The sequence below is a fragment of the Papaver somniferum genome, chromosome 7 (assembly GCF_003573695.1).
Source record: "Papaver somniferum cultivar HN1 chromosome 7, ASM357369v1, whole genome shotgun sequence".
NCBI classification, from domain to species: domain Eukaryota; kingdom Viridiplantae; phylum Streptophyta; class Magnoliopsida; order Ranunculales; family Papaveraceae; genus Papaver; species Papaver somniferum.
In genome coordinates, this window is record NC_039364.1 from 111882715 (window position 1) to 111898090 (window position 15376).

General features: G+C 39.2%; 1 protein-coding gene across 1 annotated transcript; it reads left to right on the plus strand.

Moving 5' to 3' along the window:
• The first annotated feature begins 10106 nt into the window (after nucleotides 1-10106).
• Nucleotides 10107-15089, plus strand: LOC113295080. The gene is made up of 4 exons (XM_026543436.1): nucleotides 10107-10728; nucleotides 10828-12369; nucleotides 12713-14278; nucleotides 14764-15089. Exons 1-4 carry the CDS (start codon nucleotides 10107-10109, stop codon nucleotides 15087-15089), a joined length of 4056 nt encoding a protein of 1351 aa, XP_026399221.1.
• Nucleotides 15090-15376: the final 287 nt, after the last annotated feature.

Here is a 15376-nt window from a genome sequence, read left to right on the forward strand (position 1 = left end):
CCGGATTTAGATCGTGGAGGTATTGAAATGTTAAGTTTCTAAATTAAGAGAGAGAGTGTCTGCAACGTCACCTTGACGCACCAGGCCTAATTCTGTTCGTTCTTCAGATGCAATTTGCTAGTCACTCAGGTATCACTGCTAATTCTAGTACTAAATCTGTTAGTCGCATCGAATCTATTATCAGTTTCATCATCAGTTTATTCATCTCTCTGTGTAATTTCATCACCATCTCAAACCCCAGGTCTTGGTACAAGGAAAAAAGTCTAAACATTTCTACCCAGTACCACAAAGCTAAATCTCATCTGAGCAGTTGCTTACAAACTCCCAAACTCCAGGAATTTGATCTTAGTAAGCAAACCAAGAGTAATATTCATAGCAATATCCACAATTCCAGATATCAGAGTACAAAATTCAACATTAAACCCTATCAAAGTTCCATAAACCATTACAAGCCTTTAAAGTTCCATAACCCTGAATACCCAAACCCACAATATTCAAAAACATATTACAATCACCAAGATACCGTTACTTCAACACCAGTTAACACTGATTCACCCAGTGTTCACAAGAAAAATAGTAATACTACCTCCGACATCATCCTTAACAGTACTAATTACACAAACACACAAATAAAAAGAACAGCAAACAAAGCCGACCGATCAACATTGAGAAGCAACAAGAGACTTACCATCACCAGCAACAACAGATTCAAGGAGTACAGGACAAAAGGGAGTTACCAGAAGAGCCTTTTCAAAAAAAACTTGTTAATCGTTTTTAGGCTTTATGCTCAGCCTGAAAAACTGGCCTCTGCTGAGTTCACCACATTCCATCCCATTCATCACCTTCACATCTTTCACTGTCTTCACTATCTGATGGAGTAGGTGAAGTGCCACTGGTATCTGAATCATTATCCCCTCCCTCCTCATCCTCATCTTCATCCTCAGAATCAGGCACCCTCAAACTTATGCTCAATCTCACTGATTCACCCTCATTCATGGTCCTCGAGAAGATCTTGGGATTGGCAAATACTCAAAACGGCTCCTTAAATGCTGCTTATCAGAAACTATTCTTCCATGATTGCTCTCCTCATCACTCTCATCAGCATCCGAGTCCAAATCACTGGTCTCCATCTCTCCCTCAGCCTCAAACCCATCTTTTGAATCAGAGTCACTCTCAGTCACACTCCCATACTTGGGTGCTTTGGCTTTCTTCTCCGCTTGTTTCTCCTCCCATTCTTCATCCTTTCTCTCTCGACGCTCAAAATACTTTGGCAACCACATATCATACAACTTCTCCATCCTTCTCTCTCTCGTTCTCGAGCAGCCTTCTCTTCCTCCCGTTTCTGGATCTGGAGCCGTATATGACGATCAATTTCTGATCGCACATCATCTTGCAGTTTCTGTAACTCTGAAATTCCTAGCAATGGAAGAAGTGATTTGGCTTGTGCATACTCAGACGAATCAGGAGATGCAGCAGAAAATGGTAATGAAGATTCTACAGGGATTCCGTTACTCTGTGATGAACTTCCAGCCATTCTTTAAACTTTCTAAATCCTCCCTAAAACTTTCCTCTTCTGGTGAAAGAAAGTTAATTTTTGGTTCTGTAAATGCTAATTACCTCCAAAACCTACCTTTAAAAGCCCTCAACACACCTATTCATTGCCATTTAAGGCTCTTGGTTAAGCGTCATGTCGCTTTGTTTACCACGCCTTGATGAGTGCTAAAAAGTGCATATTTCTATATATTTTTCTTGGCATTTAACTCATCTTTTGTGCATTAATTCTACATTTTATCCCATATTCTGTATTTTCTTTGTTTTCAAGAATAAATATTTTTATTAACTAATTTTGTATTTTTAGGTAATAAATAAAGTTTGGATGAATAGCGGAGCGAAAAGAGCAGAAAAGTAGTGAAAAGCCGGGAGGAATTACACAAGGAAGCCGCGAAGAATGTTTTGCACAAGACCAAAAGGCTAGAAGTGGGCTTGAAGAGGAAGAATTGTTCTTAAAGAAGATATGGGCTTGGCATACCCAAGGCCCAAAACCCTCACCCAAATCCATTTCATATATCCATACCTGTTTCCTTTTCTAGCCGTCAGATTGGATCATCTCAGCATCATATGGTCGCAGCATCGCCAGTACATCAAAGTCGGAAGCTCCTGTCTAACACTACAGCACCTAACTCCATCTTGAGCCGTCAGTTTCGTTGTATCACGCATCCGACGGTCGATACCAGCCTCTTCACTTGTAGCCGTTAGATTTATCTATCATTTCCGCATCCCACGGCTCAGCTTCGCTGGACATCGAATTGGCTACACCCGCTTCACACTGTAACAACCTACACCTATACCCATCTCCAAACACTCCCCTCCTTCTTTCCATCGAACCCATCTTCTTCCTCCCACTCCCACTCCCTCTACAACTACTCCACTGTCACCACCTTCTCCATCATCACCACCATTCCCTGACACCACCAAACCACTCTACTCCACCCTAAAAGCGAAACCCATCATTTCCCCCATCTTTCTAGCCGCCTACTTCATCAATCTCGCACCTTTCCTATCTCTGAAACCCTAGGTTAGAGATTGATGAATTAGGTGAAGCTAAAGAAGAAATTGAGGTGTGGGAATGAAGCAGTGAAGTCAGAGGAAGATTGGGTCGACGTTGTGGGTAAGATTTGACCCATCAAATTAGGTGAAATCGAAACCCTAAATTCACTGTTTTGGGATTTTTTTTTGGATAAACCCTAATTTTGTAAATTAGGTATTTTTGAGAATTGGGTGTAACTATAAATAGAGTTGTGATGTGTGTGAAAGGGGGTATGCCTGGGCTAGCCAGAGCTTCACCCAAGGGGCCTGGAATAGCCAGTGCTTCCAAGTTGTTTTCAGTTCATGTTTTGAAGTCAATATAATTTCAATTTCAAATGTTAATTATGTTTATCATGTTCTAATTTCATGTGCTAGGGTTTAGATGAAACTCTTGATTGTATGTTAAGATAGTTAGTAATCATGTCACTGTTCTTGTAGTGCTGAAACTAAGTAGGATTGATAATTAGCTAGTTGAGTGAATGCATCTGTGATCAGCTGTGCTGTAAGAAGACAGCTGATTCTAGGGGTGTAAGAGTGAGAGTAGCTAAGGATTCAGTCCATTTGAAGGGCTATGCTTAATTGAAGTAGGGAAGTTAGTAAACTTAGTGATCAAATGCACCTGTGATTGAGTGTGCTGTAAGAATACACTCAATGCTAGGGGTGAACTAGAGAACTTAGGGGATTAACCTTCCACTAATGCGGATTGCTAGATGACTGGTTGAGCAAACAAGCACGTGATCAGCTGTACTGTGAGAAGACAGTTGATGCTAGGGGTAAGTTAGTAAGATTAGTTAAGTAAATCATCCACAATCTTCCCTGAGATGAAACAAGAACATGATTGATTAGGATCTGCCTTAGTTTAGGATCAAGAAGTAGATTCAAAGACCCTAGTACCTTCATTCTATACTTCACTGCCTTTGGCTCATTGCCATTGTAACTGTCACTGCCAGTGTCACTTACTGTCACTGCTTAGCTTAGGAAACTTCAACTACACACACAAGTCCCTGTGGATTCGACCCGTTCTTGCACAAACTACAACTGACACCGTGCACTTGCGGTTTAACAAGTAGGCTTTCTTTTACTCTTATTTTCTACATCTTTAAGAGCCTACCAAGTTTTTGGTGCCGCTGCCGGGGACTTGGTGCTGTGTTGTTGAAGTTTTTCTTGCATCTTATCCCCAACTGCATCTGTTGTTAGCATTAGTTGTAACTTGCATATCTTGCATATTGCATTTACATCATTTTTATATTGCATTCCTGCATCTTTGATTTACTGCTTTGACTTACTGTTTTGAATGTTGTTGAGTTCACCAGGTACCATCTTTTGGTGCTGCTGAACTGTGTTGCTGCTGCTGCCTGTTGCTGCTGCTGTTGCCAACTACTGTTGTGCTGCTCTGCTGCGCTTGCTGCTGCTCTGCTGCGCTTGCTGCTGCTGGTGCTGAGCCTCTGGTGCTCTTCCTGTTGTTGCTGCCAGCCTCTGCTGCTGCCAAGGCTGCTGCTGAGCTGCTTCTCCTGCTGCTAAGCCTGAAGTGGTGCTGCTGCCATTCATAAGCCAAGCCCAACTGGGCCTTGAGTATTGAAGCCAAAGCTTAGGATGATCCAAAGCCCAACTGGGCTTTTGCAACCAAACTGAGCAGCTGGGATGTGCTTAAGCAAGTAAGCCTAAACCCATTAAGAGAACCCAACCTGTGGGCTTCCATTTTTAATTTGTGGGCTTGTAATAATTTTTTCCATTTTTCTGTTGGGTTTGTAATTAATTTCTTGTGGGCTTGTTTGTTTAATTTCTTGTGGGCATGGTTTTAGATTGATTTGGGCATGTTGTTTAAATTAAAGGAAACTGAACTTTTGAAAGCCCAGTTGGGCCTCATATTTTAGTTAGTAGCTAGCCAAAGCCCAACTAAATTTCTGGGACTGTGGGCTTAACATCCATTTGAAAACAAAACATTTACACTGTGGGCTTGACCAAAAAACAGAAAACGTTTTCAAAAGCCCAGTTGGGCCTCGACCTTTGGCTATTTAAGAGCCCAAATTTCAAATTGTTACCTGGGCTTGTTTCTGAACTGTGGGCCTGAACCAAAGTTCAAGTGGGCCAAAATTTCAAAATTCCAAAAACCAACAGTGAGCTTTACTCGCCAGCAGTGGGCCTGTTTTTCAAAAACGTAGCTGGGCTTCGCAAAACCCAACAGTGGGCTTGGTCTCCTTATCCCATTAAAAACCAAATGTTTTTCTCCCATAAAAACCAAAGTTTTCCAAATGTTTCCCTAAAAACCAAAATTTTTCTTTTTCCCATCAAAACCAAATGTCTCCCGACAAAACCAAATTTTTCCCAAAAGTCCAATCCCATTAAAAACCAAATTTTCTTGTAGATAGTTTCTTAGTTAAATCTTTTGTTTCTTTTGTATATATAGTGCTAATCCAATATGATCTCGGCTGACATATGTTGGATTTTTGCCTTGAATAATGGAGTTCAAAACTTGCTTTCGCCAATATCCGGTAATCTCTTTCCTTTTTCTACACTTAGCATCGTTCTCATGGTATGTGTTATAATCATGTTTATCTTTTGAAACATTGAGGACAATGTTTAGTTTAGGTTTGGGGGTATAGAGTAGATACCACGATCACATGCCATAATTGAAAACAAGAACTCCTTCTTTTTGAACTCTTTTTGAAAAAATTTAAAAATTCCAAAAAATTTATGAAAAAAAAAAAATTAAAAAAAAAAATTAAAAAAATCATAAAAAATGGAGCTCATTTACCTTGAAATGTTGACTCTTGTGCAAATATGTAATTATTAGGAGTCTTAGTCTAGATATTTAGGCACCCTGATTCTAGCACAATTCACATGTGATAAGAAACTTGCACGCGCACGATCTACCAATACATGTATAGCCTCGATCTTCAAGGTGTTTGATAGGAAGTTAGGTTGCCAATCACTTTAGAATACTGAATGAAACTTGACTAGCTTGTTCTTTGGTTGGCTGGGATAGAAGTTGGAGGATACATTAAGAAAAGCAACCATAGAATTTGACCGGATGCATTCGATAAGGGCCATCTCTTGCTAAGAGTCATGTAATTATGTTTTTCTTTTTGTTCATGTATCAAAAGTGTCACTATGTTGTAAAGATCAAAGTTATTTCTTACAAAAAAAATATATATATATATATTCAATCAAGTATTTATTTATTCCATGTTTTGTCATGTTAAAGACAATATTCTCTCTTGTTCCAAAAATAAAAGAGAGTAATCAATGTAAATAAGAGTCATGTAAAGAGTCATCTTTTTGTTGTAAATAGTCTTGTAATAAGAAAGGAGGGTGCAGCCATCGATGTATAACGCGGGTAAACTGAAATATCACCAACTCATTGGGTGAACATTCACAATTCTCGTAAAGCCGTACAGCTAGCTTGGCTTAGAATTCGGTTCTTAGCCTAAAAACTATCTCTTGGTGATTAGTAGTCATAACTTCAGGTCATTCTAGACACATGTGTAGATACACTTTACACTCTTATCACATGTCTTTTTTTGTTATCAGTGCTAGGATTGTGCCTTTGATAGCTAGATTGACATCTCCATTTTGCTGTGAGCTTAAACTGACTTGCACATGTCACATTTGATGGAATCTGAGCTTATATTTTGACCTAGAACTTTGTAGGTACGTTCTAAGCAAACCTTCACGAGACTTCACTCGTCCACTAGGGACACTTAGTGGTTTAAAAGGCTTAGTGCATACGCTAAATGCATTCGAGAGACCAGCGACAATGGTATAGGTAGGATTTCCTTAGTTTTGTTTTACTTGAGGACAAGTAAAATTCAGGTTTGGGGGTATTTGATGAGTGCTAAAAAGTGCATATTTCTATATATTTTTCTTGGCATTTAACTCATCTTTTGTGCATTAATTCTACATTTTATCCCATATTCTGTATTTTCTTTGTTTTCAAGAATAAATATTTTTATTAACTAATTTTGCATTTTTAGGTAATAAATAAAGTTTGGATGAATAGCGGAGCGAAAAGAGCAGAAAAGTAGTGAAAAGCCGGGAGGAATTACACAAGGAAGCCGCGAAGAATGTTGTGCACAAGACCAAAAGGCTAGAAGTGGGCTTGAAGAGGAAGAATTGTTCTTAAAGAAGATATGGGCTTGGCATACCCAAGGCCCAAAACCCTCACCCAAATCCATTTCATATATCCATACACGTTTCCTTTTCTAGCCGTCAGATTGGATCATCTCAGCATCCTATGGTCGCAGCATCGCCAGTACATCAAAGTCTGAAGCTCCTGTCTAACACTACAGCACCTAACTCCATCTTGAGCCGTCAGTTTCGTTGTATCACGCATCCGACGGTCGATACCAGCCTCTTCACTTGTAGCCGTTAGATTTATCTATCATTTCCGCATCCCACGGCTCAGCTTCGCTGGACATCGAATTGGCTACACCCGCTTCACACTGTAACAACCTACACCTATACCCATCGCCAAACACTCCCCTCCTTCTTTCCATCGAACCCATCTTCTTCCTCCCACTCCCTCTGCAACTACTCCACTGTCACCACCTTCTCCATCATCACCACCATTCCCTGACACCACCAAACCACTCTACTCCACCCTAAAAGCGAAACCCATCATTTCCCCCATCTTTCTAGCCGCCTACTTCATCAATCTCGCACCTTTCCTATCTCTGAAACCCTAGGTTAGAGATTGATGAATTAGGTGAAGCTAAAGAAGAAATTGAGGTGTGGGAATGAAGCAGTGAAGTCAGAGGAAGATTGGGTCGGCGTTGTGGGTAAGATTTGACCCATCAAATTAGGTGAAATCGAAACCCTAAATTCACTGTTTTGGGATTTTTTTTTGGATAAACCCTAATTTTGTAAATTAGGTATTTTTGAGAATTGGGTGTAACTATAAATAGAGTTGTGATGTGTGTGAAAGGGGGTATGCCTGGGCTAGCCAGAGCTTCACCCAAGGGGCCTGGAATATCCAGTGCTTCCAAGTTGTTTTCAGTTCATGTTTTGAAGTCAATATAATTTCAATTTCAAATGTTAATTATGTTTATCATGTTCTAATTTCATGTGCTAGGGTTTAGATGAAACTCTTGATTGTATGTTAAGATAGTTAGTAATCCTGTCACTGTTCTTGTAGTGCTGAAACTAAGTAGGATTGATAATTAGCTAGTTGAGTGAATGCATCTGTGATCAGCTGTGCTGTAAGAAGACAGCTGATTCTAGGGGTGTAAGAGTGAGAGTAGCTAAGGATTCAGTCCATTTGAAGGGCTATGCTTAATTGAAGTAGGGAAGTTAGTAAACTTAGTGATCAAATGCACCTGTGATTGAGTGTGCTGTAAGAAGACACTCAATGCTAGGGGTGAACTAGAGAACTTAGGGGATTAACCTTCCACTAATGCGGATTGCTAGATGACTGGTTGAGCAAACAAGCCTGTGATCAGCTGTACTGTGAGAAGACAGTTGATGCTAGGGGTAAGTTAGTAAGATTAGTTAAGTAAATCATCCACAATCTTCCCTGAGATGAAACAAGAACATGATTGATTAGGATCTGCCTTAGTTTAGGATCAAGAAGTAGATTCAAAGACCCTAGTACCTTCATTCTATACTTCACTGCCTTTGGCTCATTGCCATTGTAACTGTCACTGCCACTGTCACTGCCAGTGTCACTTACTATCACTGCTTAGCTTAGGAAACTTCAACTACACACACAAGTCCCTGTGGATTCGACCCGTTCTTGCACAAACTACAACCGACACCGTGCACTTGCGGTTTAACAAGTAGGCTTTCTTTTACTCTTATTTTCTACATCTTTAAGATCCTACCACGCCTCTTCAAAGCCATGCGTCTGATTTCATCCTTTCAAACCATAATTACACTACCAAGACCTATTTTCAACACCTAATCCTAATTAAGTCTATTACCCCTCACAGAACTGCCATTAAGGGAATATCTGGTGGGTCACCTAACTTTGATTTTTACCTTTGGGGTCTAATTTACATTTTTTGTTGTATGCATACTAGGAAATGGCAGCACCAGTTGGGAGGCATCACTGCAGTCTGGGGCATATTAACCAGGAACGGTTCTAGTGTACCCATAAAACACAACCTTAGGGCAAACAACCCCCCCCCCCCCCCAACTACCCTTGCAGGAAAATTCTTTTCCCTCCTTTTTCTACCATTATTATGTTTGACAGTTTACATCATCACCTTGACGTCATCATGAAAAATGACAAACACAATAAATACTCAACAACGCATATCCATGTTACCTATCCCCAATCCAATCTGTCTCAAATTTTCCAGTACAATATCATTTGTCAAACCCCTTTGTGGCTCTCCCCCCATAACATTCACGTGAATACTTTGGCGAGCAAACAAACCCAAAAGTCTGGGTTTGATAGTGACTTACCATATGTCAAACCTCTCACCCAGAGTACAAATTGCAACTCCTTTACAATAACCTTACACCAAAACTCCACTGAAGTTTCCTCTGACTACAGTCAACAAAATTCCCGTTCCTTTTTTAAAGTTCAAATTCAAAAGAAAACAAATCCCTCCAGCATCTCCCTCTTCCACATTGCCTGTTACATATACCAACACAATATCAATCAGAGATTCTTCTCTCTAGCCCTCTATTTTATAATAGTTACTTGGGATTCTGATCTCAATCAAATAACAGTCATATATACCCTTTACTCTTATATTATGGAAATCTCATCTTCTTTTGAGAACTCCCATAACCTTAACCTTGAAATCCAAGCTCTCTCTATCCAGATGTCTGATAAACTAAATCTACCATCTTCCCTTACCAAACCAGTGTTCATTGACAAGAAAGTAATCTTAGCAGAAGCTGATTCTAACTGGAAATGGTGCATGGCAGGTTATGTTTGTTGTGAAACTTTGATCCCAACCTCTTCAATCAGATACTACATTTGCCACAATTGAACATTGGCTTAACACCCTACTCTTACCACCTTTAATGGTCAAAGAAACAAGTTTTCATTCGTTTTCTTTCAGAGGAGGATTTTAATAGAATCAATTCTCAGAAACCTTGGTTTATATATGGTCATTTATCAAATCTGAAAGTTTTTCCAGTTGAAGGCTGGCCACCAAATCATCAACTCCTGTTTGATGAAGAAATCATGTGGTTCATCTTGTGTAACATCCCCATCGAATGCACAGAATTCGCAGATCTAAAACTTCTTACTCTAGATATGAGAGAGCTCATAGAAACTCATAATCTGTTTGGAAAGCATCCCCACAAGAAGAATGTCAAAGTCTGTATTAGAATTCCAGTCCAGAAAGCTCTTCCCACCGGCATTCCGCTTTTTCACAAATGGAAGGAATGAACATTTTCTCATTGAGTGTAGACACATCAGAGTCCCAAGATATTGCTGTACTTCTTGTCGCATACTTGATCACAAATATCAAAACTGCCCTGCTTGGAAGCTTAAGCAAAAGCAAATCAAAGATCTGGATCCTCGATGAAGCAGTTACACTCTCCCGAGTGTCTCTAAGCTAATGATGCCTTCAACTGTCAAGGAAACCACTCCTCCAACTGCTAACACTACTGATACCGATATGCAAAATCCTGAGGATGTACCAGATACTCAATTGGGCTTGACTGCCATTGAAGTAAGCTCCAAAGGAAAATCTGTAGTTGTTAACCAAAGGATGGAAACTACTTCCCAGAAGAGTCTGTCCAATACTTTCCAAACGGGTCCTTTTGTCAATAGATCTACTAGCCTAAAGATTTTTGATGTTGGTCTGGTTCAAAAACATCCAACTCAGTTGGAAAACGGCTTGCCAATAATATTAAAGCAAGTTACTACTAAAAATGTTACTGTTGCTGCCTCAATCACTGGTTCAGAGTCTTCCCCAAGTGGACCGATTCGTACCACTAACTCTTCAAGAAGATTCAAAACTGCAGCTCTCCCAAATACCAGTCCTATTGCCACTAGAGGATCTGGAGGTTCTGCTGAAAAGGAAGCTATAGCCAATCTCAAAAGAAAAATCAACCCAAGGTCAGACTTAAGAAAACGCACCAGAGAAAATTCTAATGCAACTAGTCTTGCTGTTATCCCTGAAGAACAAACCTCTACTGAACCCGACTATGCTCAGCTGTGTACCCCAATTACCAATCTGGGTGAATTACCTGATTTAGATCTTTCCAACTGCTCCCTCAATACCTAAGCAATCTTTAACTCCTTTGGCAACTTCAACGTTCCTGTTGATAGTACTCCAGGTAGCAATGACGTTTGCAATAATTCCCCTCTCAATGCTGCCAATTTTAGTCTCAATTCCTCCCAAAGTTCTACTCAAAATGGTGAAAGTTCCAATATCTCTCTTGGTGGTGGATCCGACTCTTCCTCTCAGGTAAATTCTATCCCAAACAATCCTATTCTTGATAGCACAGACCCTGTTTTGAACCATTTCCCTGTGAACAACATAAATCTTATAGCATGGAACCTTAGAGGCTTTGGTAAAAAATCTGCCAATAAAGAACCGAGTATGCTATGTAGGAATGTTAACCCTGATATCATTTTCCTCTCTGAGACTAAAATGGGGAAAGATATGGTTGCTAGGAAACTAAAAAATATGGGTTTTCCTTGCACTTTCAATGTTCCTAGTGTTGGTAGAAGTGGTGGCCTGGTGTTGGCTTGGAAAAAAGAAATCCATATGAACATTATATCTTCTAGCTTAAGGGGGATCTATGTGACTTCTACTGACATCATTCATTCTAAAACTTGTCATATTTATTTTATGTATGGTGAACCTAATAGTACTCTCAGACCCTCTTTTTGGGAACAACAATGTCAACAGACTATTGCTCCCATAGATGAACCTGTTTTTGTTATTGGTGATTTCAATACCCTTTTAGGAACAGAAGATAAGAATGGTGGTCTAGAAGTAAATGAATCTGATTTTGAACATCTAAGAAACTTTTGTTCTACCTTCAGTTTGCACGATCCTGGTTTTTCTGGTTCAAGATTCACTTGGTCCAATATGCAACAAGGTCCTGATCTAATCTTAGAAAGATTAGACAGATGTTTTCTAAACCAAATTGCTGAGGACCTTTGTCCCAAATTCTGTGTTAACAATCTCCCTAGAGATTCCTCTGATCATTGTCCCATGCATATAGTTTTCAACTATGAGGAAAATTGTATGCCTAGACCTTTTCATTTTATGGTTATGTGGATTGAGGATCCTACTTGCAGAGACATTATAGCTAACTCTTGGTCTGTCAATGTTATAGGCTCCCCAGCTTATAAACTAAAAGCTAAATTGCTTAGTACTAAAAAAGGTCTTAGAGACTGGAACAAATCCTCTTTTGGTAATATTCAAACTGATATATCTATCATTAGGAAAGATTTGTTAAATTTACAGATTTTTGATCCTACTGATACTGCTGCTACTGCTAGACTTAAAGCCAGATTAGAGTACCTTTATACTTTGGAGAAACTTTATTGGAAAGATAAATCTAGAGAAGTTTGGCTCATTGAAGGTGATAGAAATACACCTTACTTTCATAGAGTCACCATATTCAGAAGAAAGAGGAATGCCATCAGTTGGATCAAGGATTCTACTAATGTTATCCTAACTGATAGAGATAGCATTGGGAATTCTTTATTAGATTACTTTACAAATCTTTACTCTTCTCAACCCCAACAATTTCAGGATGAAATTCTAAATGAGCTCCCTGTGAAATTTTCTGCTGAGGATAATGATTCTCTAAAACTTCCTCTCACTGCTTCGGAAATAAAAAATGTTGTTTTTCAAATGGGAGGTAAAAAATCCCCAGGTACAGATGGCTTTACAGGGCTTTTTTTACCAAAAATATTGGGACATTGTGGGTGAAGCTGTTGTGGATATGACCCAAACTTGTTTTAGAATTGGGCATATAGCTAAAGTCTTCAACCATACCAGTATTGCTCTGATCCCTAAAGTTCCTTTAGATGAATTAGTTAACCAATACAGACCCATAGGTTTATGCAATTTCATTTACAAAATTCTTTCCAAAACTCTTGCAAACAGGCTCAAACCTTTCATGAATAGTATCATATCCCAAAACCAAAGTGCCTTCATAACTAAGAGGAGTATTTCTGACAATATTCTCCTTGCAAATGAAGCCATATATTTTGTTAATCATAATGACAAAGTTGAGGGTACTGCTGCCATCAAACTTGATATGTCAAAGGCTTATGATAAATTGGAATGGTCCTTCTTAGAAAAAGTTTTGAGAAAAATGGGGTTAGCTGAAAACTGGATCAAACTCATAAATCAGTGTGTTTCCACTGTTTCCTATTCTGTCCTTCTTAATGGTAGCCCTACTGGTTTTTTTCAACCTGAGAGAGGTCAAAGGAAAGGGGATCCCTTATCCCCTTACCTTTACATTATCTGTGCTGAGTCTTTATCTTCTTACATGGATAGTCTTCAAAGAAATGGAACTCTCAAGGGTATCAAAATTTGTAAAAATGCTCCTGAAATGACCCATTTTCTGTTTGCTGATGATTCTCTCCTTTTCTCCTCTGCTACTACTGAAAATTTTACTGTCATAAAAAACTATCTTCAAAAGTATTATCTTGCCTCTGGTCAGGAAATCAATTTTGACAAGTCTGGTATTCTTTTTAGTAGAAAAATCCCTGAACATAGGAAAGCCATTTTAGCCAATATTCTGGATATCCATAACAGGGATTTAGGCGAGAAATACCTGGGCACTCCAACTATTTTCAAAGTTTCTAAAATCCAAACTCATATGAGTATCTTGCAGGCTGTGGATGCCAGAATAACTATTTGGATTCATAAACTCCTCTCTCAGGCCGCTAGAAATACTCTAGTGAAACACATTGGTCAAGCCATTCCCTTGTATCAAATGGGGGCTTTCTTAATTCCTAAGCATCTATGTAGACAGATGGATGCCAACTTTTGTAAATTCTGGTGGGGAGAATCTCTAGACCCAAAAGATAGAAAGCTACATCTTTTGGGTTGGGATACTTTGTGCTCCCTTAAATCCGAAGGTGGTATGGGATTTCGTAAAGCTGAGCTAAACAACCTGGCTATGTTAGCCAGAAATGCCTGGAAAATAATTGAAAATCCTGATTGTATGTTAGCTCAGATTTTAAAAGTTAGATATTTTCCTAGGACTGATTTCCTGAATGCTAAGTGTCCTGCCAAGTGCTCTTGGACTTGGAAATGTCTCCATGCTATAAAGGAGTTGATTAAACCCTTTGTCTCTTGGATTGTTGGGGATGGTAAATTTATCGACCCTTGGTGTGATAAATGGACTCCAAGTCTGGGGTTTGCCACTCCTAGCCCTCTCACCCCTCAGGACCCTAACCTAAGAGTTGATTATTTTATTGATAACTCCACTAGAACCTGGAATGTTTCTAAACTCACTACTCATTTTGATGATGCTTTTGTTAAGAAGATCGTCACTATTCCCTTAAGCCAGCATTGCACTCCTGACAGGAGGGCTTGGGACCTCTCGAAGAATGGAAAATTTTCTTCAAAATATGCTTACTTGGGTCTCAGAGGTTTCAACCCCTCTCCCTGTAAAAATCTTTGGTTACATATTTGGAAGATTAGAGTTCCTTACAGAATTCAACTCTTCCTTTGGAAAGCTGCTATAAACGCCCTTCCTGCTAGAACTGTTATCCATACCAGAATGCCCATGCATTCTGTTGAATGTGCTATATGTAAGGATCCTCATGAAAACATTATGCATACTTTGGTTTTGTGTCCTTTTGCTTCCAAGGTCTGGTTTCTGTCTAGTTTTTGCATAAATACTTCCTTTTTTATTCAAAAAAACTTTTTAACAGTGGCTTGTTTTCTGGTTACTGGATCATAACTCCAGACTTTCTGATGTTGACCAACAACTTTTTGTCGCTATCTTATGGTCCCTTTGGACCAGTAGAAATAACCTGGTTTTTCAAAACTTGTCTGAAAATCATAAGTCTGTCTTAGAAAGAGCTAGAGATATGCTCTCAACTAGGAAGAATACTTATGTAGCTACCCTCTCTAGTCCCATAGTTCTAAATCACAAATGGATGCCCCCTGGTTGGATGGATCAAATATAACACAGATGGAGATTTTGATAACACATCTGGAGATAATGGTGCATGATATGTGATGAGAGACTACACTAGTAAAGCTTCTTTCTGTGCTGCTATGGTTTTTGAAGTCTTGTCAGCGGAGGAAGTTGAAGCTAAAGCTATCAGGGTAATTCTCAAGAAAGTTGTGGAACAGAAGATGACTCATATCATCATTGAAAGTGACGCTAAGAAGCTAGTGGAACAATTCTCTTTGGGTCATTTTGAAGGTGATTCCAGGACAGATGCAATCTTCAAAGACATTCAGTTGTTTGCTTCTTCTTTAGTTACCTATATTTTTAGTTTCCAACCTAGAACATGTAATACTGTTGCTCATGAGCTAGCTCAATGGTCTAAACGGAAAAAAAACATCTATGTACTGGTCTATGCCTCCTACTTGGATAGCTCCAGCAGTTGAGGGTGACCATTAGCCTTACTTGAAGGCCTTTGCTTATAAAAAAAAAAAATTGCACAAAGGCTCGTCATTATGCTCGCACTATTGATCGAAAGGTCAACATTCTAACTTTTGAGCACGGTGTCTCTACAGTCAAAAGGATTAAGGATATCAATGACTCCTACTTTTATGGACCATTTCAGAGGTATGAAATCATCAAGGAAAATTGAGTTTTTGGTTTATATGCCTAGTATATCTTCTTTTTGGATTAGTTGGAAGAATAACTAGTGTTTTAAATAGCGACGATTGTG

Bases quoted from the DNA above. Each gene is read 5' to 3' on its own strand.
- LOC113295080 (XM_026543436.1), top strand. From the start codon at position 10,107: ATGCCTTCAACTGTCAAGGAAACCACTCCTCCAACTGCTAACACTACT. The intron at 12,370-12,712 runs GTAAAAAATCCC...TTGCAAATGAAG, and splicing joins TGTTGTTTTTCAAATGGGAG to CCATATATTTTGTTAATCAT. The intron at 14,279-14,763 runs GTAAGGATCCTC...TGGTTTTTGAAG, and splicing joins TTCTGTTGAATGTGCTATAT to TCTTGTCAGCGGAGGAAGTT.